Here is a 25788-nt window from a genome sequence, read left to right on the forward strand (position 1 = left end):
TTAAAAATGTCACAAATAAATAGTTTTTTTATATTTTTTTAAGCAAAGTAATTTCCTAAGACAGCTGATCACTGTGTTTATTAGCAAACGTTACTCAAACAGGAGTAAATAGTACATTTATGGAGGACTATTTTCAGCTGCGGATTAATACACATTTGGTGCTGTAGTGAGTAATTACCGTAGCAGGATTTTGTATGTGGGACTGACTCAATAAAAAACAGTGCCCATGTTCTTTGTAATGAAGGAACATGTTATGTGAGTGGCCATATGCTGTAGTTTCTGAACAATAGTGATGGTTTCTGGCACAGAGGAATAAGTTATATCAGGATTTGGCTACATAGGCAATACTTGTTAGTAGAATCAATTCATTGTTGGTTTGGGTCTTTTAATTGGATTTATTTTACAATAAGAAAAATATAGAGCATCACTAGCCTTATCTCAGCCTTGAAGTCCACTTAAAATGAAGATGTGAAGAAACACTACAAGAAAGAAAAATTCCACAAGATAAAATCATGAAATGACACCTTCTTTGGAAACAGATGAATTTAAAAATGAATCGGTCTATAAGAACTAACCGAGCAAATAATGAAGCACTGAAGACATTTCTGACCTACACATTTTAATCGTGTCCTGTGTCCTACAGCAGCAGCTACAGGATATTTGGGACTTCAGTATTCAGCCTGATCATGAAAAGAATCACAAAAGTAACAACCGAGAAAAGTACTGAGTGTACATTATTAGATGTGAAGGCTTGTAAATCTCAAATGTGCTTATGTACCGACTCTCTCTTGCCGTCTGTTTTTCGTCACCTTGCTCAACCTGCAGCTTCACAGAGAGGATGAATCATGTGGTGAATCACCTGTTTTTTTTCTCTCTCTCTCTCTACGCTGTTTGTGGTGATACATCAACATTACTTCGGCGCATATGATCATCTTTATCAGAGGGTTGCTTACTGTAACACACACATATGTTGCGTCTATCACTCTGATGACATTCTGGGAGTCTGTAAACAGACAGTGTTGGTATGACAGATGTTTGTGCTAAGGATGTGTAATGTCCCAGCTGGCACGGCTCTTTTAGCGGCACAGACAGTGCTGGACACACGACATTGTTCTTGTTCCATCCATTTAAACGACCCTGAGGTCCACAGGTGAAAAGATGGCAGATATGTGGGAGGATATCAGGATAATAGAAGTTCTTTTTAAAAAATTTTAAGCACCAAAAATATTGTATGGTATACCTATTTTTGAATTCAAAAAAAGGTTTCTTTCACCCACCTTGTTATGCATAAAGCACCCATATTGTTAAAATGATCAGATGTCCTGTGTGTGCACATAGTTAATAATTTAGAAGAGCCAATTCTCAAACCTTAATCACCTAATGGCATTAAAGATATTTACTAGGTTTGAGCCTTTGTTGCACATATAACAAGAGAACCTGACAGACCTAAGATGTTTGTTACAAATGTCACAATTACCAACATATAAGAAAACTAAAAGTTTGATCATTGCAAGGATGAAAAACACTCAGGAATAAAAGGAACAGCTTATTCTGCATGAACACAGACTGTTCTGAGCGTGAGATTTTCTTCTTCATCTCTGAAAAAAAATGTCTGTTATTGCAGCAGTGACACAAAGACAGAGATTAGAGCCTCACTTGGTGCAGAAAATGAGCAACCAAACCTCATGAGGTTTAAAGGTTTTAATTTAAATGTATCTGCAGAAGAAGAATGGTTGATGTGCTTTGGAGGTATGTATTATAGCGTGGGTGTTATCTACCGGTAGACACCAGTAGATAACACCCACGCTATAATACATACATACATGTTTGTTGGCTTATGGCTCAGTTATGAACACTGACTACTTGTAAAAGCATGTCTGCCAAGCAGTGTCGGTTTTTCAGGGACTGTTGAACCACAATGAAATGAAATCTCTGTAAGTCAAGGAGCAACTGCTGCTTGTTTTACTTTACTTCTGCATAAAAATGCTGACTGAAAAGGGAGTTTTTGCGCACATAAAGCTATTTCTTAATAAGCAATTTTAGTGAGTGTGTCCATCATGTGGTCAGTGAAGCGTCCAAAAAGAATATGATATCCTGGGAGCACATGATATGTGAGAATGGAAACAGAGATTATAATGCTAGAAACCATATATAGCCCACATCAGAATAGTTTTTGGGATAAGCTGTTTATATACTGCTCATAAATTAATATCCCTGTACATATACACAAATAAATAATTTATTCCAAACGTGAACATGGAGGGTTAACTTACGTTGCCCTGAAGAACCAACTGCCAATGCAGTATTGTTTAAATACACCTCAATACAACATTATGATTAGCCTATTCCAGCTACTTTGTCCAGGTTATGAGTAGTAAAAACAAAATTTTATCCGACAGATTAGCACATTTTGACTTTGCAATTGATCAGTTACCAGGATGTCGTATATGCATGAAGTTTCTGTGGACAACCTTTTGCCTGAATCTCAATGTAAATGTTTGCATGACAGCTTTGCAGATTTTTTTTTTTTTTTTTTTTACGAAACACAAAAAGAAACTACCTTTAAAACACGTTCTGTGCTTTTCCTTTAGGTAACATAGATTGAGCAACAGACATGTTACATTCAGTATGAGTTGTCTCTTCCCTCTTTTGGTTTCTCTTTGTTGCAAGACAGTAAAATATAAGTTATGCAGGCAAAGTTACATTTTCATGGTTTGATTGACGTAGTTTCTATGTACACTGGAAGCTACACTCAGTCGGACTGTACAGAGTCACAGAGGGGAGCAGAGTTTCAGCTGCTCCTTCAGGAATTCTTTCTTGAATCATAAACGTAACCTTTATCTCGTTATCTCACTGCCAGACAGATAAGCCTATTTACAATGTAACTGTGCCAACTAAAACAGCTTCTTTTATCAAAACACTCTCCGCCCTGGAGAGTAGCGGTATTTTCATGGGAAATCACAAAAGGAACAAATCCCCCTCACATTACAAAGAATTGAAATCAATACAAAACTAAAGGGGAAAAAGACATGAAATGCACAGTATAAAATGAGTTGTGCATGTGTGCAAGAATCAAGGGAACAAGAGAGAGAGAGAGAGAGAGAACTCCCAGAGAAATGAGCAGGGAAGCTATATTTTTATGCTTCCTCAAAAACAAAAAAACAAGTTACATCTGCTAAATCTTACCCCAAGTGACCTGTGGCAAGAGTTATATCACATTTGATCAACTCAAACTTATCATTTATGTCTTATCATTGGAAAACTACTAGTTCACCACAGTGTGTCCAAATCATTGTGTCAGACGCTCAGTGACCTTTCCATATAGTCCAGCTGTCTCAAACCTCTGATTTAAGAACAACGATGCTCTTCACGAGAATGAGCATTGTTGAAAGTGATGTCAACATCTTTTGATACAGTTGAGGACGATACAAAGATTATACGTCAGATGGACACACAGCCATGTCTGCAGACTGAGTCATTAAAGCAAGAGTGCCCGCCAGCACGGACCTTGGACCAAACTGCCAGACCATTTAGAGTAAAAAAAAATGGCTTACAAGGGCACTGCAAATCTACATAAGCCATAAAAGCCATGCCACATTTACACCCTGTTAGGGCTTTTCTCTCTTAAAGGGACATGCGCACAGTTTTACAAACAGAGGAGGCAAAAAGACTGCTGAGAAAGCAGCAGGGTTGGGAAATTTACCTTCAAAGTTTTACTCACTATCCATTCCTGGTTGCCAATTTGAGATAGCAGCTGACACAAAAAGTACTCAAAGACAATCTTTCAGCTATTTTTGCTACTTATGATCCATTCATTGGAATTTGGAATTTGTGCCAAAAAATTCTGAATGTGTATAATTGTGTTAAGCATGTGATCTGAGCTTTTTTTGAAAGTAAGATTGGATTAAGTTTTTTTTTTTTTTTTTTTTTTTCTACAGTCAGATCACGACTCTACAAGTAATCCATTGTTCCCAACCCTGTAAAGCAGTGAGCGTGGCAGACCAGTCACATGCACACTATGGGAAATGTTAGGCTAGACACTAACCTTTGGCTCTCTGGCTGCTGGGTACTAAACATCATACAGAATAACAGGCAGCTGCAAGGGGAGGAGACTCAGATGTCCAATGAATGTACTGTTCACACAGTAAAGTTGCATTTGACCACAGAGGTGTTTTTTTTTCTTTCTTCTTCCACTTTAGGACATTTGATTAACAAGAGTCAAATCTGCTTTGACAACAGTTAAATATTTTTCAGCCTTTCTTGGTCTCTGTGGATGGTTGAGACCTGTCACTCTGACCTTTGACCTCCCCCTCTGTAGAAATAATTAGTCTGTGAACAATCGGCAGTGAGCATTATATGACCTGTTTTTGTTTTCTTTTTTTAACAATTGAGAGATTTTCTTTTCTTTTCTTTTTTTTTCATACATGATATAATGTACTGCGCAAAATGGATATGCGCACATACTGGAAGCATAATGTTGCTGAGGACATGCAAGTTGTTGAGTATACAGCAGAGCAAAAAGCGATGTTTCCCGATGTCGTTGTCTTCTTCATCTCTCTTCTTGAAACATCATCTGTCACTCAGATTTTGCAATTTCAAGCGCGTGATTCTTTCTTCGAGTGTGGCTTATTTCCCAGCAGGGCATCAATCTCAGTGATGGTTTGAGGGTTCATTTGGGATAAAATCTGCAAAGAAGAAGGAAAGACAGCAAACAGTTTAAAATGTGATCTGTTGGTCTCTCTCAGTTTTGCCACTCTGTATCACACAAAGAAGCATATCGATTAGTTTGAACGACTGTGGCTCAGTGTGTCAGTCAAAATTATGCATGTGGGGGGAAAAAAAGGAAACATATCTACCCGGAGGGCACCCAGGTTCTCAAGTAGCTGGTCTGTATTAGAAACACCCAGAAGTACTGAGCTGACTCCCTCACTGCGCAGGCACCAGGCTATAAAATAAAGAGAGAGAGAGAGAAAACCCATAAAAATCAGGTAAAAGTGTGTGATTTCAGTGATAACCAAAGGGAAGTGGCCAAATTGGATTTTTTTTTAGGATTTGCAGGAATCAGATGAAATGCTGCTCGCTGCTTTGAATTCAAGTCTAACAGCAAAATTAAACACATACATACTAAAAATATTTGAGCAGGATCTATCATGACATTGATCCCAAAGCAGTACATTTTATTGTAGACAAGCAAGGATGCATGATGAGAAAAGCACGCTTTCTAAACAATACTATTGATTAAACACAAAGATGGAAAAAGTGACGTAAATTAACCAACAAGGTCATTGATCAGGAGTAAAGTGGTTGCCAACAGGCAGACGGGCACACACGAAATCTGAAATTTTGTGAAGCAGAAGATATTAAATCAGGCTCTGTTGCCAAACTTTCTCTGCACATTATCAATCAAAGAACTTTTTACCTGAATTATAACAATAGATTTGTGACTCAGGCAAAACAAAAACACATTTTAAGACATGAAACAGTTCAATCTCCAGACACACGACAATAATCTCCGTACGTGTATTCTGTACAGTCATGTTACTGGGTCCTACCTATGGCCAACTGTGCAGCAGTGCAGCCCAGTCTGTCCGCCAGTAGATGGAGCTCCTTGATTTTAGCGAGCTGCCTGCGGCCCTCCTCGCTGTTCACTCGCTCCTTCAGCCACTGGTATCCCTTCACCAGGAGCAAGATGGAGAAAAGCATTGATACAATTACTTCTTTTACTGATTTCACACTACAATGCACTGCTGATAAGGTAGAGAATTTCACTGAGGCTGATTTGCAGTGAAAGGAATCCCAGGGGAGGGCCGCTCAAATCAAACTGACCTTCATTGCTGCTCTGGAGCACTCTGGTACACCATCGCTGTACTTCCCTGTGATTAATCCACAAGCAAGGGGAGACCAGGTCATCGCTCCAACACCTGAGAGAGTGGAAATAGAGGGTTGTCATTCAGTATTTTAATGGAATATAATTGATTAAATGAACTTAAAAAATAATAATAAAGATGTATAGAGCTGTGAGACTGTGGTTGTCTGACCTATCTTGTGGTAGAGCTCAGGAAGCTGCACCTCGACTTTGTCCCTCTGGAAATAGTGATACTCTGCCTGCTCACACACGGGTGGTATCAGGTTGAACTGGCGTGCCACTGAGTATGCCTCCTGGTGCCCAACAGACAGAAAAAAATGCCATGGTTACAGAAACTGAGACAGTATTAAATTTATAAAGAGTGAGCGTTTCTAAATGGGAGATCAGCATTCACCATGATTTCCATGGCACTCCAGCGTGAGGTGCCCCAGTACATGGCCATGCCCTGGTTTATTACGAACGTCATGGCCCGAACAATCTCTGCAAGTCACAGCGCATAACATCATGTTTAAATTACATTATTTTGACCACTTGGAGGCATTTGTTTTGCAGCTTTTTCATGCATGCATAAAACATGCACATATGGTATACAGTATTCACGCTTGACTACATCTATGACTACTACAGCACATGCTCTCTGACGTGCAAGAGGGTATCGGCAAAAAACAAAGAGAATCATTTCAAATGTCCGTCACTGACCTTCCATCGGACTGTTGACGTCATTTCTGTTGGCAAAAACAATGTCCACGTAATCTAGCTGAAGTCTTGATAAGGATCCTCTTAAACCTGTCATAAACAATAGTCAATTATTAGACATCATCATCATCATCATCATCAGTTTATTCATTCAAGAGTCAACAACACATTAGCGGCTCTGAGAGGTTGTACTGTATGTTACTACAGCTGATTAAGTACAGCTGAGGCTGATGGGAATGTCATTAGTTTTGCAGGAATTTGAAGATACACTAAAATAAAAATGCTAAATTTCATGGCAATCTGTCCAGCATTTGTCAAGATATTTCATTCAAAACCATGTCAACCATGTTAGCGCTAGAGGGAAAGTCAGGGAATCAAAGTAATTATGATTTATTGTTTGGGAGCCATTAATTTTGAATCAATACAGCAAATAGATGTTAAAATATTTCATTGGTTAAGTCAAAAATTTTAGGCTGCTGATGGTGCTGGAGAAAAAGCACCATCAGCAGCCTATCAGTATGTTTCCTCTGGGGACCATAAATGACTGTACATAATTTTATGGCAACCATCATTGAGATATTTCATCAGCCACACCATTAGCATGGCAAAAACATGAATGAAAGTCAGCATGGCGGGAATACATGAGGAAAAAGAACTCCTGAGAAACATTTTAACCATACAGATTCCCAAAAAATCATATACAATGAAATAAAAAATGAAATGAAATATAAATGTGTTATTTTAGAAAGGATACTGTTTTTAAAACTCTTATGGTGTCTTTTCTACTTATCAAATGTTTTGCACCAACTTTCCAACCATGGGTACGTCAGCAATTAGATGTTGAAGTCAAGAACGAAGTGAACTATTAAGTCCAAATATGAGCACTATCCTTGAGAACTGCGAGTAGTTTACTCAATTCACAATGGCCTCAAATCAAAAGCCCCATGACAATGTCAGTTAAACAGCCCATTCAACTCCTTGGTAAATGGTCACCCTGAGGCCGTGCTACTTACAAAACAAACAAAGTAGATGAGCATAAAAGGCCAATAGCCTCTTAGCTTTCTTTAGGATTATAACTGGGAGGGGGAGTTGATTAAGTGGCTGGAAAAGAATAGTCCTGACATGAAATTTTGCACTGGAGCTTCATCTTGCTATTTTCCCTCCTCTGACTACCTCTGTCTTCTTCTGTCCCAGACACAAGACAAACTCCAGTTAGCTACATCTGATGACATTCTGCATTTCCATTCTTCATTCTCACCTTGGATAAAATCTTGTGCACCTCATCTCCTACCAGAAAAAAGCCTCACAACTATTAACTCCTGCAGAGGAATATGCCTGATTTTTCTTTAGCTGTTATGAAACATGGCAATTTATTTGATTTTTAAGGCACATCAATATGTCTACTGTGACACAGAACACGGAGTGGCTTTAACTTAGCGAGACAAACAGCACTCACACTCCAAGATTAAGTCATCAAATGATTCATCACAACTCAGTCTGTTTAGAGTTTGAAGGAATGCACTCTGGGAAACGTTTCATACATAATAAAAGAACTACACAATCCAGTAAAACAGATTTTTGAATTATGTTTCCTACAGTTAATTTTACCTGTTTCCTATTGACCAGAATCACTTTTCCCTAAACACACAGTCTTGGTAACTATTAATATTAATTTAGTAATAAAACACAACTTTCAAATGATCCCTTTCCAAATTATATTTGAACTGTAGAATTACACGTATTGAGATTAGAAACACACATTTTTACTTGGAGTTTCGTGGCACAGACCTAACTCTGAAACATCTTACTTTGCTGTAAAAAGTAGATTATACTCTACCTTCAATAATGTGCTTTCTGGAGAGTCCCCTCTCTGTCTCTGCTCTGTGAAGTGATGAAAATACACATTATTGATTGACTGATGAAAGGGAAACAAGGACGTTTAATGAAAAAGTTGAGCATATGGTCTTTTAGCGTTATACTTACTGGCCTCCCCAATAGATCTTCGTTGTGATGACAAAACTTGAACGCCTGGCAAGAAGATGAGAGTGTTACGGAGCACAGTTTTATCAGGGAATTAGTTTATATATTTTTAGTGGGAAAATCTTTCTTATCTTCTAATTTCTACTTCTAATACTTTACACAATGTTTTTATTTTTCTTGGATTATGTAAGTATACATATTTTCTCTGTTTTTCATTGTTTTTGCCTGTAATCACAGGCACATCAAAAATATATGTGGACCAGTATTGTATTTATTTAAATCTCCACAAATTTAATTGTATTTACACATGTATCAAAACCCCCAATAATCAGAAGTTTAAAAAAATATCCACAAATGTATCTGACATAATAAGTTGTATTGACAGACAACACCGTCTCAATTTAAAGTTTGACTTTGATTAATTTGTATATGTTTCTCCAGATTAAAAATATCCAGAGGAATTCCCACACGAATGAGTATTTGGCAGTGAAGTCAGACTAGTCAGCTACCGAGTATTGTAAACTGGGGGTTTATTTTCACAAGGTTGAATTTTTGTCCTTTTATAGTCTTTCTGAGGCTAAAGCTCGACAGTAGTCTAGAACATATGAATTTCCCTTGAGATAAATTAATGGTGAGCCTCTTCCAACAATAATAAAAACATGTGAAAACGCAGCGCTTTGAAAAAGAATATTCCTGACGTAAAAGAGTTAGAGAGCTTTTCACATGCATGTGAGTCAGTTTGAATAAATGAGTAACATCACCTCCATCCCTTCTTCTTGATAATGTTCCCTAGAGTTATTTCCGCTCTGTGGAGAAGCACATGGTTAATTGTGATAGGTTGACCCTGACATCACTGCACAGCACTATTAAATCATGCAGGAAATCAACAAACATGTCATATGTTAAAGAAATCTAAAAACAGGAGGAAGAATGAGTTGTTTATGCACTTCAAGAGAAAGTTTTATCAGAGGATGTGAAGCAGGGATGCTGATTTAAAAAAAGGAAGGAAGGAAAAGAGAAGTCAAAGTTTTAATTGATGCGTCGAGGAAAAAGTAAAGTCTGACCTTCCAGAGGCGTACACCTCCGCTGTGTCAAACAGGTTCACTCCGTTCTCATAAGCTATGGTCATCAGGTTCTCAGCCATCTGGAAGAATACAAAACTTGAGACTGAGACGGAGAGACGATGGATAAATTCTGATTACTCAAAGGACGTCTGTGAAGGACACTAAGCAGGGAGGATAATACAGTAAAGCAAACATCTCAGCAATTTGTGCTCACAGTACCAACATTTTCCACTAAAGCAATATGAGCGAAGGCACTTGGGAATTGGTTTCTCATACAAACTGAGAGACAACAGAACTCTCACCTCATCAGGGATCTGTGATCCAAACGTCACCCAGGTGCCTGAATGAGAGCAGAGACAGAGACGTTTCGTTGTTTTGTTTGAGGGGTTGAAAACGAATGAGATGAATATTTTCCTACCTTCAAACCAACTCACCTAACCCGAGGCAGGAAACACGCAGGCCTGACTTCCCGAGGTTCCTGTGAACAAAGAGAGAGAAAAAAATGTCTATGAAAATAAACAGTGGAAAAAGACTACACGATGTGTGCACATACAATCATAGGTGAGATCCCATCTTACCGCATATTGATGTGTGTGAGTGACAAGCAAAAAGCAAAATAATCCTGAATGAGGAAAAAACTTTGTGAAATTAACTTCAAAAATACATTTATTGAAGGTACTTAACTCTTTTGCCTTTTATGCTGTATCATATTTATACTCCACGACATTTCAGAGGCAAATATTGTACCTTAAACTGTAATACATGTACAATATATGACAGCTATGGTTACTACTTCACAAATTAACATTTTACATATAAAACATATGACCAGCTTTTAAGATATGGTGCATAATTATATATTAAACTACCCAACAGTTTTATGAAGTTGTTAAAATTGGCTCCCACAGTTAAATGCTGCATACATGTTCATGCATCTAATAACACAATATACTGCATATAACAGTATCAAACTCTTTGTACTTGATACTTGAATACATTTTGGTGTTAAAACTGTACTTAGTATTAAAGTATTTTTACATTGTGATAGTGCTACTTTTATTCAAGTACAGGGTTAGTTTGGTTTGGTTTTATTGTGCCATAAATCATTATACAGACTTGCCCAAGTGCATGCAAAACTAAAAATACAGAAAACAAAAACATAAAACACAGACTTAATCTTGCATGAACTATGGACATACAAAGACAAAGAATAAAATGAATTTAATTAAAAGAAATAACACAAATGGATGTATGACACAAGACAAAAGCACTAAATGTTAACATAACCTATTTCCACAGTGTTCCTGGACCTGCTTCCTCTACTGCTGCTGCTTAGCGAAAGTCTTTTTTTTGCCTGTGGTTAAATTACTGCCTGCGTCTAATTAATTCTGAACAATTGACCTTTTATCCTTCATATGTTAACAGTTCACTGTATTACACTGGGTCAGTGAAATAGCTGGAGGGAACAGAGCTCAGCGTGGATAAAGTCCAGGCCAAAAGCTCAGGTCTGTGCGGTAAATGGTCCAAAATGTTCCATAAGCCAAAGAGGAGTCCATTACCCAACATGCCACATCTGATTATCCAGACAGCTGAATTTTGAAGGGCAAGCTGAGAGAAGCAGAGAGCTGCATTTCTGACCACGGGAGCATGTACAGCTGAAAATGATGTGGGCTTCATGCTTGCTCTCCTCCTCCACGCGTGCTCTCCCCCATTCTAATTAGCCGGGGAGCCAGCTGGAGAGGCAGCAGAACTGCAGTGCAACTCGCCGTCTTTTCATCTCCAACGCCTCTCCCCTCTCTCTCTGCCTGTCTGCCTGCCTGCATCCGCCACAAATAGCCAAATGCAGAAAGACAGACTGTCAGAGCATTTACACTCAGCCGAACGACTCCTGCTTTATTTTCTCTGGTCTATTTTTAATGCCTGACCCTTACGCTATTTTTAGATTCCTGCATATGTAAGCATTTGTGTCCCACTGTGTGTGTGTTTGCTGTGTGTGTGTGTGTGTGTGTGAGGGGGGGGGTGTCGGTGTTCATGTGTTCGCTGCGTGTGGGTGTGAAACGCATATTGTTTGTGTCATTACTTTCAACTCTTGTCAAAATAGTACACAGGTGGAGGGCCGGGAGTACTATAAAGAGGGAAAAAGGTGTTAGTGGGGGTTTGATGCGGTTGATTCCTTGTATGGTAATCTGGCTCTCAACCACCATTTGTCAACCAATGACAGCCCTGCCTGCTCTGAGACAATCACACACTGACAGTCACTTTGAACACTGGGAGGAAATATAAATGAGGCACATGGGAGAAAGCACACTTCAGACACTTTCTCCAGACGCTTTTTTCCAAATATTTAAATATTTTTTTCATTTGTTTTGTTGTGTTGTTATGTGATATCAATCAAATCATGCCCCTTCACCCCAATTTCAGTCACAGGAAGTTAAAGAAAAATCACTGTCTAACCATATTTGACAAGGTTGGACCAATATCAGCACCCCAAAAAGATAACCTGCTAGTTAATACAGCTTTACTCGGCTTCACATCTGAAACAAAGTGCTTGAAATTCATCAAAAATAGCAGCATTTAAATCTCAGCATCACCTGGCAGACAACTACCTGCACGCTGAGTGCATTTTAATTACATGGTTGACACTTTTATGTGTCTCAAAGTGTAGGCGGGGTGATAAAATAAGCAGTGTGGTATTTTACCACCTCCATTTTTTAATTTTTAGGGAACTTTAGGAGGAATTATTGACATTTTTATCATTATATATGAAAAACCCGCTATTTAGCATGATGCTAGCCCGCACTGCTAATGAAAATGAATGTTTTAGCCTACATTAAAAAAGTCTATCCAACTGTGTTTATTTACTCAAGAGGCCACCTTCTTTACATATTTTTCTTGTCAAATCATATAGTGATAAAAAAACTGAAAGGTTCTGTGTGAAAAATGCCAAAAATGCAACAACAAAACTTGAGTCAACACTCGGAGACTGTCAAGCATCCAGTTATCAACCGCAACCGCAAGACAAATGCTTATGTTTGCGTTTCAACCCATGATGCTTTTAGAGAGGAGAAAATAAGTGCACAAAGCTGACAGACTAACATGTTCGGTTAACACCATGTCTGAGCGCATCATGACAGGAGGAAATGAGAAAACCAGCACGCATTAGTGGGAGAATTTCATGACTGTCATGCTACATACAGTAAAAATACAGAAAACAATACAATGTTGTTTCTGGGCAAGGGAGGATGTCATTGTTTCTCTGTATGACAACTGGCCGCCCCCTCCCTGCTCTCAACTCCACCGCTCTCTGCAGTGCTGCAGTCTGCTAAATTACTATCAGTGAGTCTGGAGAGACACATGCTCGCTCTTTCCTCTCACTATCTGCCCCATGACACTCTCTCCCACTCTCTCTCTCACACACACACATGTACGCAAACGCTCGGCCTACTGTATATTTCATCTGACATGGATTTGGTTATGCAAAAACAGACCAGATCTATATACTGTGCACGCATCAGAAGCCAGTCGATGCTTTCACGTGAACGTTCACGCTTGATGGGAATTACACTGGAACGCAGGCACGGATCTACATATGGTCACGCATGAATACACTCATGAGCCGGGCGCACAGAAACACAGATGCTTCTCTGTAGCTCTTTATAAGTAGACCTTTCCTGTGTTTTCTTGTCTGTTTTTTTTTTTTTTTTCCTCACCATAAATCACCTACTCCAAACAAGGTGATTATAGGGACTGGGTTGTTCCATACATTATTAATAGGGGAGAGAAAGGAGGCGCTCAGGTGCTCTGTCACGGTGTAGTCAGCATTTTAACCTGTGCTGACATTTACAGTTCGTTTTCACCTGAAACAGAAGGAAGACACTATATACAGATGGTTAGTTGCAAATGATGGATTTTTTTTTTCCTGCAGTTGTCGTAAAACGCCACACACATGCTGAGCAGGCTCTTCTCTAGAGGGAAGCACACCTAGATATTAATAACACTCACGTCAATGTGTGTTAGTGTGTGTGTGTGTGACTGTGCTTATACACGCTTTTTTTGAGCCTGAATTGTAGGAAGATGGTGGACTGTCTGCTCTCTTTTAATAATGCTGTATACGCAGTTTCTGGGCTTTAAAGGGTCAGTTCACCTAAATTACAAAGAACATACAGTATTTTCTCGCTTACTTCTAGTCGTATTTAGCCGTGCAGAAGTTTCTGCCTCAGTCCAGTTGAGGTGAATTACTTTTTACTGGTGCTAACAGCATTGACAATTATATATTAACTACTAACTTAGTGGCTCGTGACTCTCCTATTAACTGAAATTGAATGTAATGAAGTGGCACGGCTGAGAGCTGATATTAGAATTGTGAGCCACTTTATAATTGTGTCCATTGTCCCAAACTATGTAAAGTTTGGGGGGATGGATATAAGAATATGTGTAGCACTGCTTGTTCTCCGTAATGCAGAGTATTCGGTTATAAGGTGAAACAAGACAAAAATGTTCATATAGTTTGAGTTTTGAATCATCTCAATGTGTTTCAAAAGGTGTTTAATAATGAGATTCAGTGTTTGAAAAGGTCACTGTGCTGCGCCGCTACCTGCTGACCTGTTTTATGTCTGTGGAGTGAGATGAAGATGAATATTAGAATGATGTGTCAGTTTCCCCGTCCGCTGCCTTGTAAATACAGACTTTGACAGCTCAGTGAATTTAAAATGATTAAATGCAGTCGCTAAGATGTTTTTGAGAATATAGGGGAGTCCCTCAGTTTGCCTAGTTTCTAAACTAAACTGAAACTACTTTTACGGTGTATGCCCATGATACTGCCAGCTGGATATTGGGTAACTTTAAGACTACCAGGAATTGATTAGAATATTATTCCAACAACTAAAATAAATTGGCTTTTTTCCATCTTATTGCAACTAACTCAGAGTCCAAAGATGATGACAAATCATTTGGTGAAAGAATAAAAACCTTTGTTATTTGGTTTACTTTGTAATTGTGTAAATAATCTGTTAGAGCAGCAAAATGAATTTTAATTTAAAATTATATCTAATAGCAGAGTACTTTAAAATATTTTAGAAATGTTAAGTGTAAAATGTGAAATTATATATTTAAATTATATATTTTAATACTTTTTCATGACCTTTTCACACTCTCTTTCATTAGGCTGCGTGCTGCTCTTATGTAATGACATGCAATGATGACTTTGTCTCAGCCGGAAGACAATATCAGACTTTGACTAGACAGCCTGTTCAGAGGACATGACGTGGATTTTCTGGTCCTGATTATGATGCTCACAGTTCCGTATAAGCCTGCTGATTGCTGCTGCTGTTGTCTCCATCTACAGACAAATATTGACAAATGTAAACCTCGTCAAACAGCACTGACCCAGCAGTCACTTCACATTTTGAGAAGATTAAATTATCTGCTTTATTTTCTTTCCTATGTACACGAGAGCTCAAACATGCAGCTGCACAAACAACGGTTTCAAGTGTTGTTCAATTCCATAATTTGTAAAGTTTAATTACGACATTCTGCAGATTTTTCTTTTTAGATGCCCGAAACAGATCATAGTTTGGATATATTTTGGTTACAAGCCAGATTGACATCAAGCAAGTGAAGGTAAAGTGTGACTTTGCCTTAAAACTTGTTGCTGGACCTGAAAGTCACTAATCTGTTCAGTTAACTGGAAAAATCCAGTGAGAGAAGAGTTAATGGTCAAGGTTGTCGTGTTCTCCTCTCAGCTGCCCAAACCACTTGTTTCCAGTAATTATTAATCATGATAACAATGAGGCCAAATTGCTTAATTATCACTGAATTATCATTCATGATTTCTTCACTCTGAGAAACACATTTAATCACTGTTTGGGATTTTTAAGAGTTAAAAACATACAGCATGGGGTCAACAGTGTTTTATAAACTGTGAAAAGTCTGCTTTCTAATTTTTCCACGGCTTTTCTGTGGTGAATAAACTCAGTTTTATGTAAGAGGCGACTCTAAATCCACATTACTTAAAGTAAATAGTCTGGGATCAAATTAACAGACTGAAGCTGTGAGGTCATTCTGCCCTTGGAGTGTATAAAAGGTTAAGATTACAACTTGACTGTAACAAGGGGCTTACTGAGTAATAAGATTGGATCACTGTCTCATAGCTCTAAATGACCACAATATATCTGCACAACTTGACAGGGTTGTTCATCAGCACCAAACGACTCGATCATTACTTCATCAGCTGCTGAGAGTTCAGGCTTTCAAAACCCACCGTTCAAGTGTACTCTGATAGAGAACAGCAACTCTCCGCGTCGTTGAATGTCAGGACACTTCAAATGCAAATAAGCCTTGTTCTCCTGCTAAACATGAATATTCAGTATTAGTATGACAGTATTTTACATTATGGTATATCTCCTTTCACTGGAGATTCCTATTTTTACCTGCTTTAACTGCCTGCTGTCTAACTGTTTACTCATCCTGTGAAAACGTAACTTTACTGTTGCTTTAACTGCAGGCCAGCCTGAACACAGCAAGTCCTAAATATTTAGTGATAGAGATCATGCATTATTATTATTATTATATTATTATTTAACAAAATTTTCATTTTAACTCACAGTCCACTTCTGAACTATTTCCGGAGCTTTCAAACAGCAAAGCTGTAGACAACAACACTGGTGTCCAAATCTGTGAAAATTCATTGGAATTGAATTTTACAGTGTCAAGATTGTTCAGTCTTGGACACAAAATTAGAAGAGTCCTTCCGTTCTACCGAAGACCATCGAACTGTTCAAGGAATAGTTGGATATTTCGAGAAATACAATTATCCTCTTTCTTGCCACGTGTCAGATGAGATGATCGATACCACACTTATGTCTGAGTCTTCTCATATAAACTGGGCAAGAAAGTGAACAAGCATATTTCCCAAAATGTCAGACTATTCCTTTAACAATTATGGATACTGTAAAATCACTGTACAGAACCAAAATGTTGGCAAAAGTTCAGTTGGACTCCTTGCAGATTGATGTTCTTCCCTGAGGTCCATCCTGTCTTGCCTGCTTTAGACTGTTGTAACATTTGAATATTACAATTTCTTTTTGACTCTAATAATGTTTAACTCACTTTACGGTGTGTCATAGTGTAGAATATTTTATGTAAGAACAAGGCTTTCCCACTCACATGAAACTTCAAAATGGTCTTCAGTTGAAATAGCACTCATGTATTAAGATTGTTGCATCCTGCCGCCTGCTACCGGCACAATGTGCCACTGTGGCCGTTAGATTACATAAATCCCTGAGAAATGTCCAACACTGGCTGATAAATCTATACTGGAGATGCACCTGATCTGCCTACCGGGTTGCTGTTGGTGAAAAGAGAGGGCATGGTTACCATAGAAACGGCCAATTCACTGAATGACAGAAATTTGCCTGAGTGACATCAACTGTCACTCCTCACACTTACCTCCACAAGTCTCAAAAGACTATCATTGCTGTTTTCAAAAAGATTGATAAAAGATCTTAAAATATCCAACAGTTATATGAACATAAATCATTTTTTAAATGTGGGTATAACTATGAGCTTATCTAGGTTTGAGATTTGATATGAACACACAAGATGAGTCCGTCGCTAACAACAGAAATGTATATTTAAATGTTGATTTATTAACAATTATTCTCAAATTTTTGAGAGACATAAATATCTGTAATTATAGTCACAATACCCCTGACAGTAAGCGATACAAACTGCCATTCTCTGTTGTTGTATTAAAGTTTAATTCACTTATTTTAACCATCACCTTTCTAGTACCTTTGTACCGAATCTTAAAAACTACACACATCCACGTCGAAACACCCTTTCAACTTTACAAACAGTGGAAAAGGGAATATTTTAAAGACAATTAGTCAGAAATTGCACAACTTAGATCAAAGAAAGGAGATAAAGAGAGAGTCCCACAGAGCGAGTTGGGGCAGGGGGTGCCAGCAGGGGCTCATGGGAGTGATAACTGGCAGCAGGTACCATCGTCAGTGACCTGCTCGTGAGTGATGAATACTTAGGTTAATGAGATAGCGCGGGGGATTAGAAAACATGGGCAAATAGTGGTAACGATAGGTGCCATCTGGAAAATGGAATCCCGATCTCGTCCGTATCACTGGCACTTCTGTGGTCCCAATACGCAAACTAATTCATACAGTATGCAGCGTGTTTTAAGTGCAAACCATTCCCTTTTCTCCCTGACCTCAGTCTAGTGTAAAATGGAGAATGTGTGACCACTGAGCTGCCACAAACAGACACTGCGGCCGGGTGGCGTGGCTTCGAGCGGACTGTGCTGCAGAAGGGACTGATAAGCGACAGCAATGCTGGCTGATTGGGAAGTAAGACAGACAAAAACTAAAGGCAATGCCTGGGGTGTTGCCACTGGCAACTGGAGCTGGCCATATGCTGTATAGACTTATTGTGCTGCTGCACTCCCTATTAGTGACACTTTTCCAGAGATGGCAGAGCAGCTAGAATAATCCAACCCAAGAAGTAGCTATGCAATCATTTTTTTAGGGAAAAAAAAAAGAAAAACAGTATGCAGGTTTCATCTTGTGCCTCATTCCTTTTTTAAACATCCTATTAAATGAAAACTAAATTGACTGAAGAAAATGGCAGCAATTCAATCAACCTGATTAACAGGAAAACAGGTCATTAAAACGCTCCTCCTAGTTATTGAATTTTGCAGTCTAAATGAAGGAAACACATAACGTAAGAGGTATGCTCTTATAGATTACGGATTGTGTAATGTTAAGTGTTTTTATATACATATTTATTAAAGGAATACATTATTTTCTACTGCTCTGAGTGGAAATTTGCATGAACAGCTGTCCTTGCCAAGCTGAAGCTCTAATCCATCAAGGTGAACTGAATCTGATTCTGTGCCAAAAAAAACAACCTAAAAGACAGAAAAAAAAAACACACCAACGACATTCTTTTCTTGCTGTTGGGCCGGTCTGTTCAGTTTCCTACACCATGACTCAGACCTGGTGTGTGCAGCAGTGCTTGTCTGTACATAACATACTGTCCTGCAACACTGTTTTATGAAATTGAAATGCTTTTAAAAAATCTCCAGGAAAAGCTGGGTGTTCTGGGGTTGAATTTAGGAGAGCTGTTACAGGAGGCTTTTCATTAATCTGTGGTGTGGAGCAAGAGGCTGGGTTGAAATCTCCATAAAACATATAAGCTTATGGCAAATGCTCCTATAGGCATACTGTCTGTTATACTGTGATAACATTATGGCTGTGTGGTATGGATTAAATAAGCATTTTTACATCCATCCGTGTAAGCGTTTTTAGGAGTAAATGTCATGTTTTTTTATAATGTCAGAGCTCTTACTGAGGCGCTTTTCATCTTTGCTAATGGACATGTAGGCAGTCTGGACAATATATTACAGGCTGCATGTTGGTGACAATTGAAGCTAACCTTAAATTCACCTCACATCTCCACAAAGAGACTGACGGAAATAGAATTGATGATAAAAGGCTCGAACGCATTACCTGCCACCTTGCTTCTGGTGGAGGATTTGCTGCTGATGCTCATCATTATAATCTAACACCTGTGAGATAATCTGGAGGTCAACAATCAAAGCTCTCACAGCTCCAGCTCTTCCTCTCCTCACCTGGGGGGACCATACTCACCTGTACTTCATACTGGTGTGGCGCCCGATGGCCTCCTTCATGTGGGCATGACCCTGTGGAGTCTGACGGGACCCGGACCCCTCCCTGGTCTTGACCGAGCCTTGGGACATGTAGTTGCCATTGCTCCCTTGTCCACTACCTCCTCCACCTCCTCCACCGCCACCTCCTCCACTACCACCGCCTCCTCCTCCTCCTCCACCACCACCTCCACCTCCTCCCCCTACCCCACCGCTGCTTCCTCCAGGAGGTGGAGCGGTGCGAAGGCCACAGAGTCTGTCCTCACTGCGACTCTTGAGGTTGTGCTCAGTGCAGGCGAAGGACACCTGCATCCTGACCCTGGTTGTTTCCGCTGTCTCTTATTTTGGGTGTCTGGGTGAAACCTTTTTTTTTTCTTTCTTTCTTTCCAGGAGCTCACACAAACAATAATGTCTGCAAAAAAAAATTTGGGGTGCTGCTTTTACACTGTTTGCTGTTGTGCTGCTGTGGCAAAGCGGTGATGCTCATACAAGAGGGGCTCTGACAGGGCAGGTCAGAGATTTTTTTGGCTGAGAGTTGGAGGGGGCAGGCGAGAGTCCAGCCTCTAACATGACACACACAGAGTTACCGTCTGCTCCGTCTCCTGTCTGGTGATGCAAACCTGGCAAAAGGCTCTCTGAGTGTTCACACTCACAAGATGCATCAGGGCTGCCCTCCAAAAATCATCAGGAAGCTTGTAAGCTCACAGCAGTCCTCAGACGGATTTGGGGATGGGAACCTCAGTGTTATAGATTCCTCCCTTGAGAGTGTCAGAGAGAGTCGGCCTTTCCCCCCCCACACATACATGCACAGCCTGGTATGGCTTATGTTGGTTGATGAAGCACTTGCCAGCTTGCTGTCTTCTCTTCAGCTGAGGATAGTTGTGTCTGTCTTGAGCCGAGGAGCTCCGGAGTGTGCCGCAGCAATGACACAATCACAGCTACAGGCATCCTCTCACCTCGCGTCGAAATAAGGCATTTTTTAGAGAGAAAAAAAAAAAAATTGTCGCAAGGTGGCTCAGCAAAAAAAAAAGAAAACTGTCTTGATTGCTCGAATTTACATTTCCGAGTAGGGTAAACAGACTTGATATGATGCGAATTCACACAGTCAAACCCCAACGATGCATCATCGCCCAGCAGCCTCACGCAGCATCAAATTGATGCAAGAGAAAAAGAGAGAGAGAGAGAGAGAGAGAGAGAAAGAGAGAGGGAGAGGGGGAAAAAACAAATTCAAGAGAAAAATACCGAGCCGGTTTTTTTTATTACCTTCAGTGTGTGAAGTCGTTCACATACCGGCAGCAGCAGCAGCGGCAGCAGCAGCAACATCTGTGCAGGTCTCTCGTTATTCGACAAAAAAACGCCGGCATACTGGCCCCAAAATCAGCTGCAGCAGACATTTCAAACGCGCGATGCCGCCTCTGGGCTTTCATCCAGCATCTTTATATTTGTCAGTTCACAGTCCGACTTTTTCTGTTTTCTTTTTCTTTTTTTTTTTTACCTTCTGCTTCTTCTTCTTCTTCCCTTTTTTTTTCCAGAGGCTCCAAAAATTGTTCACGACACACACAAGCAATGTGGGGGTTTGCAAGATGCTCTCTCTCTCTCTCTCTCTCTCTCTCTCTCTCTCTCTCTCTCTCTCTCTCTCTCTCTCTCTCTCTCTCTCTCTCTCTCGGGTGTGATCTCTACATTTTTCATCACACTGTGTACACATTTCATCACATCGTCACATTATGTTAGTGGAGCTTCCACACAATATTGTGCTGTGAGAAAATTAAAAAAAAACAAAAAAAAGCCCACACAAACGATATTATATTAGAGATGTAATTTTTCACTTACAGTCGATGCAAGCTCCTCATTTTTCAGATATGGCTCTCCCATTCTCCATTTCTATACACAGAGATCTCAGTCTTTCTACCACACCCATGTTTGCATATGCAAAAGAGTATTTTTTTTTTCAGCCTGATCTGCTGTGTGTCTGTATAACCAGCCACCAAAATTATACTTAAACACTGTATCATCATCATCACCATGTCTGAGTCACATCACATCAAAGCATGACATATCACATCTCATCTCATCACATCATTTTAAAATAAAACTGTTGTGTCAGTCGGTGGCCAGGCAATGATAATAGTTCCTTCCAGGCTGTGTTTACAATCTAAACTATGCTGCCATATTCTTAGAGAAGACTGTCAATCCATAAAGCTCTCAGTCAGTGTGCTCTGTAATGTCTGCTTCACCCAGCAGGACAATCTGCACGGCAGTCAGCTGCCAGCAGAGTCTAACTTTGAGTATGTTGGCAATCAGCTCTTTTTACAGAGCCATTCAGTACGAGCTGGGACGGAGGGAAGTTTCCAGCTGTATAGGCAGAAAGAAAATGTGAATGCCACTGACTGTGACATTTGAAAATAGAAGAGGCTTTAATGATCTCCTCAGCACCTACACAGACGAGGAGGGTGGGTGAAAATGGGATCCCTCAGTGTGTCTAGTCAAGTGTGCACCTCACATCAACAGCCAGTTTTCCAAAAAATCATCTCATTTTGTATTCCAGACCTGAAAAGTACACGTTTACTGAATCTTAATCTACACATCTACCATCACTCCAAATAACGTCAGTCGTCGTCACTTTAAACAGCAGCAGAGCTAACGACAGTGACTCAACCTGCTCAACGGTTCAGAAATTATTGCACTAATTGATGGTGGTGCTTGCCTTCACTGTCACAGAGCACCAGCTGCTCCATCTTGAAGTTCTGTAGCAACAGAAATTAGTGAATCTTGAAGACATACGTATTCACTTCCCTGCATGTATAGCTGTATAAAGTTGAGGAAAAGAGGAAATAGATGACCACCTTTTCTATGCTTGCCTATGGAGGAGCATTATACAACATATTGTATAATGAGAATGTCCTTGAGAGGATATACAACTCTGCCATCAGCACCAAAGCTCATTACAAGGTATGTCTCTCAGTGATCCTCTGTAAAGCCTTCATCTTAAATAAAACACTCAAGCTCATTTATAAAATGTTGTCGTGGCCTGAACCAACATGACTTTCTTACAAAGTGCAGTAAATCTTTGATTTGAGTGAGATTTTTATGTTAATACACACAGTGAGTTCATTCATTTATTTTAGGTGAACTCCTTTCTGCTATCTAATTGATAACAAATCTCATGATTTCATATTTGTATTTAAAAACTTAACAGTTTGCTCTAAAAACGGATAAACAATATTAATATGTGCCATGCATAAATGTTGTCTAGTAAGACAATCTGCAGAGATGGAGCAAAGAAACACATCTCCCACAGTGACACACTGTTGTCGACAGGCTTTTCCTGCCAGCTGCAGAGATGCTAACAGCTGGTTTTGGCTTCCTTAGATTAAAGTAAAAATAAAGAATGCTGAGAATTGTTTGTGGTGTGCCTCTACATGAAATTTGCATGTAGTTTAGTTTAACCAAGGGAATTTATCCTCTCTGAAACTGTAACTTTGAAATACTCCTGCAGACAACTTGCTTTTCTTGCAGCTTTGGTTCATCTTAAAATGATTAAACGAGAGGACAGTTATTGAAGGCTTTCAGTAGAATTGCTTTGACTAAATCCATCACAATTCCATCTGATAAACTGTAATATGTTTAAATACGTCAGAGCTTCATTTCATCAAAAGACAAGATTATACATCCTGACCCTCATAATCTGTTTGTCAAAAATTCAACTATCTGTGTCGCTCTCCCAAATGTGCTCTGCGCTCAGGTTTGGAAGATTGTTGCTTCCTGCAAAACCAGCGAATTAGTGAGAACACCAAGGTAGATGCTGTGTTGATTACAAATAATCACTTTCAGTCATGAGAGAGTCTGATGCATTATTACACAAATTAACCAAGGCCAAAATATCACATACAGAGGCTTTATAAACTATTTAAAAGAGTCAGTTCTACTGTGCTGCCAGAGGTGAAAGAATCAGCTCAGCTGAATAACTGTCAAATGTGTGCTGGTACTAAATGCTACAAGTAGAGTATGATCACTTCAAGATTTGAGAGTAAATAAGACATGTTTTCTGAAACTGCAGGAGTCACTTCTTCATGCATAAGATGCTCTTTAAGCAGCACATTTTCTTCTGCTCTGGTTGGTTGTGAGTCATTGTGCCACAGGGCTGACTTGTCTTTACACCAAGGTGACGCTGCCACCTAGAGGCAACTTTACTGGAGTCTCTAGGACTGTGTGAGACTGGAATACAGTACAGCAAGTAAAATGTCATGTTATGTCATGAGAACCCTGTTTTTTTATGCTGCAACATGAATTGCATTCATAAATAAACCACTACCTTACATGCACACAATAAAATAGGCAACAAGATGCTGTATATACTCTATGATTATGCTGTAATATATATGTCTTTATGCTAGATGTAAAACAAGAAAAAAAGACCTCTTATTCCAACCGGGAAAAAAGTTCTACAGCATCCTTTTCATCCCAAAATAGCTCATCTGAGCACTTTCAACTGAGAGGTGTAAGCAGTGTGACAACCAACTGTCCCCTGCTGTCACATCATGCATCATTAACCCTGAACCTGTGCCCCGCTGGTGTTGACCAAGTCAAGCGGTCTTTTAGAGGTTGAATTAGTTGATATAGAGGCCCCATGTAAGTCACTTTATCTGGCATTAACATCAGTGATGCCGAACAGCCAGATGTTTCTACGGTCCAGCCATATTTATTCAGCGCCGCTCTGCTTCCAAATCTCATCAAATGTGTGATATTTGTTTCTAGGTCACTGGTGGGAAAAAAAAAAAATTGCAAATATATTTCTTTTTTTTTTTTCCTCCCCCCGTGAATGATGTCTCCACTCACTGCCTTCAATTGCAGCCCTCTTCAAACACTCAACTACATTCATGCATTAGTAATATATAAGAAAAATATTAATCATGTTATTTAAATGGATCATCCACAGATGGCTGAGTGTTCAGGGGGGATCTGATAGTTTCTCTCTGATAGTTTGTCCTGCGGTTTCTCAGAGGCAGCTGAAAATGAAACTCCTTATAAAATGTCATTTGATCGCTTCAATGTGCATGTTGAGACGCGATGAGTTGAAGTAATGAGTACGAATGCGAGTGAGAGATTTAATTTGAAAGTGTTTTAGAATTTTATTATAATTTGTTACTGTTCAGTTGCTGCTGACTGTTTTTACTCTCAAAAATCATGTTGCTTCATGATTTCACATCATAACTTTGCTGTATTTGCTATTCATATAACATTATATAGACCTCATTTTGGAGCAAACCTCTCCACACATACTGTGTCACTCTCTCTGCCTCCTTCCCACTCACCTGTATGTCATTGCCGAGCGCTCGGCATCACAATCGGCCAGGGAGAGGCCACATTCTCTCAGGTAGAGCTCCAGTCGGCGGCGCTCCACCAGCCTGTGCGCTGCCTCCAGGATCTGAGAAGCAAGGGCCTCTGACTCGGTCCTCTGGTCCGGGGTCTTGCTGGTCCGGGCTCCAGATTTGGCCACAATACTCCCAGAGGAGGACGACGCCTTGGGCTTCTTACTGATGCCATAGAGGTCTTCCACAGAGTATTTCCCCCCTTTCCCTCCTCCGCTTCCACCACGGCTCGCAAACATTGTTATCCGGAGTCAAATGCTGTAGCAGATGAAAATCGTTCTTCTCTTCAGCTCAGTTTTACCTGCTACATCTACTTTAGGCAAAAGCAGCTCCTGACTTAGAGACAAAACAACAAGGCAGAGCTATTTTGATAGAGATTCATGAAGATTTGAAACATCCGGCCCGAAGATGTCAGGCATCAAACTGCTGGAAAGAAGAACTTGAAGCACTTGTAAAATATCAAAAAGTCTTGATTGCTCCTTTGTGGAGTCTAAAACCAAAATAAAACAAAGCCAGTCCTAACATGTCAGCAGCAACACCCAGTCACAAACAATGACTCCTGCTGATGTGAGGTGCTTCTTTGAGTAAAAATGTAGACGGAAAGCAATCAGCATCTTTCCCTCTTTATCTCTTAAAGGAGGGAAAGTGAGGGATTTGTGTTGAAGCCCCGCCAGCTTACATTTGTTCAGATTAAGAGAGCGCCCGGATGCAGTATCTCTACTCCCGTGGCTGCCTTATAATCTGAAACAGTGGAAGCTGTCAGGGTTCAGCTCTCTGACCTTTACTTCAGGCAGAGTGGCGACAAATCTTCCAACAAACATGGACAATTGATCAGTTAAACTGCAGGAGCAATGTCATTATAACTAACACTCTCGCTGCCCTCCAGCTCCTGTTGGCTCAGACAAAGAGAGGGTGGCATCCTCCCAAAGCCTGGCACGGGCTCCAGGCCAGCGGTGAGTGTTATTGTCAGGGTCTGGGTTCATGCGCAAGCCAAACCCCCAGTGCCTGATTTTCACACTAGCCATGAAGGATGTGCACAGGATGTGTGAACCTCTTTTCACTTGGTAAAACCACTGAGGACATCCTCTGAGTGCTTATCTCTTTACCAGAATAATACGAAAGAAAATGAAAGAAAAC

General features: G+C 39.8%; 1 protein-coding gene across 2 annotated transcripts; it reads right to left on the reverse strand.

The window, feature by feature from the left end:
* Positions 1–602: 602 nt before the first annotated feature.
* On the reverse strand, positions 603–25235 carry LOC137195517 (voltage-gated potassium channel subunit beta-2-like). Of its 2 annotated transcripts, none has more exons than XM_067607952.1 (14): positions 24595–25235; positions 10041–10084; positions 9909–9946; positions 9607–9686; positions 9304–9348; positions 8546–8590; positions 8400–8443; positions 6566–6652; positions 6261–6346; positions 6039–6159; positions 5827–5921; positions 5553–5673; positions 4857–4945; positions 603–4685 (listed from the first exon to the last, which is right to left on the reverse strand). In XM_067607952.1, exons 1-14 carry the CDS (start codon positions 24888–24890, stop codon positions 4596–4598), a joined length of 1281 nt encoding a protein of 426 aa, XP_067464053.1. In that variant the 5' UTR covers positions 24891–25235; the 3' UTR covers positions 603–4595. The 2 variants fall into 2 exon arrangements, with proteins under 2 accessions (XP_067464053.1, XP_067464052.1); XM_067607951.1 differs by lacking the exon at positions 24595–25235 and adding an exon at positions 19266–21293.
* Positions 25236–25788: the final 553 nt, after the last annotated feature.

Source organism: Thunnus thynnus, chromosome 13 (genome assembly GCF_963924715.1).
Source record: "Thunnus thynnus chromosome 13, fThuThy2.1, whole genome shotgun sequence".
NCBI classification, from domain to species: domain Eukaryota; kingdom Metazoa; phylum Chordata; class Actinopteri; order Scombriformes; family Scombridae; genus Thunnus; species Thunnus thynnus.

Coding starts and splice junctions, on each gene's coding strand:
- LOC137195517 (XM_067607951.1), bottom strand. CDS start 19,594: ATGCAGGTGTCCTTCGCCTGCACTGAGCACAACCTCAAGAGTCGCAGT. Junction 8,591..9,303: donor ATCAAGAAGAAGGGATGGAG/GTGATGTTACTC, acceptor TCTTCTTGCCAG/GCGTTCAAGTTTTGTCATCA. Junction 8,444..8,545: donor AAGATCTATTGGGGAGGCCA/GTAAGTATAACG, acceptor ATCACTTCACAG/AGCAGAGACAGAGAGGGGAC.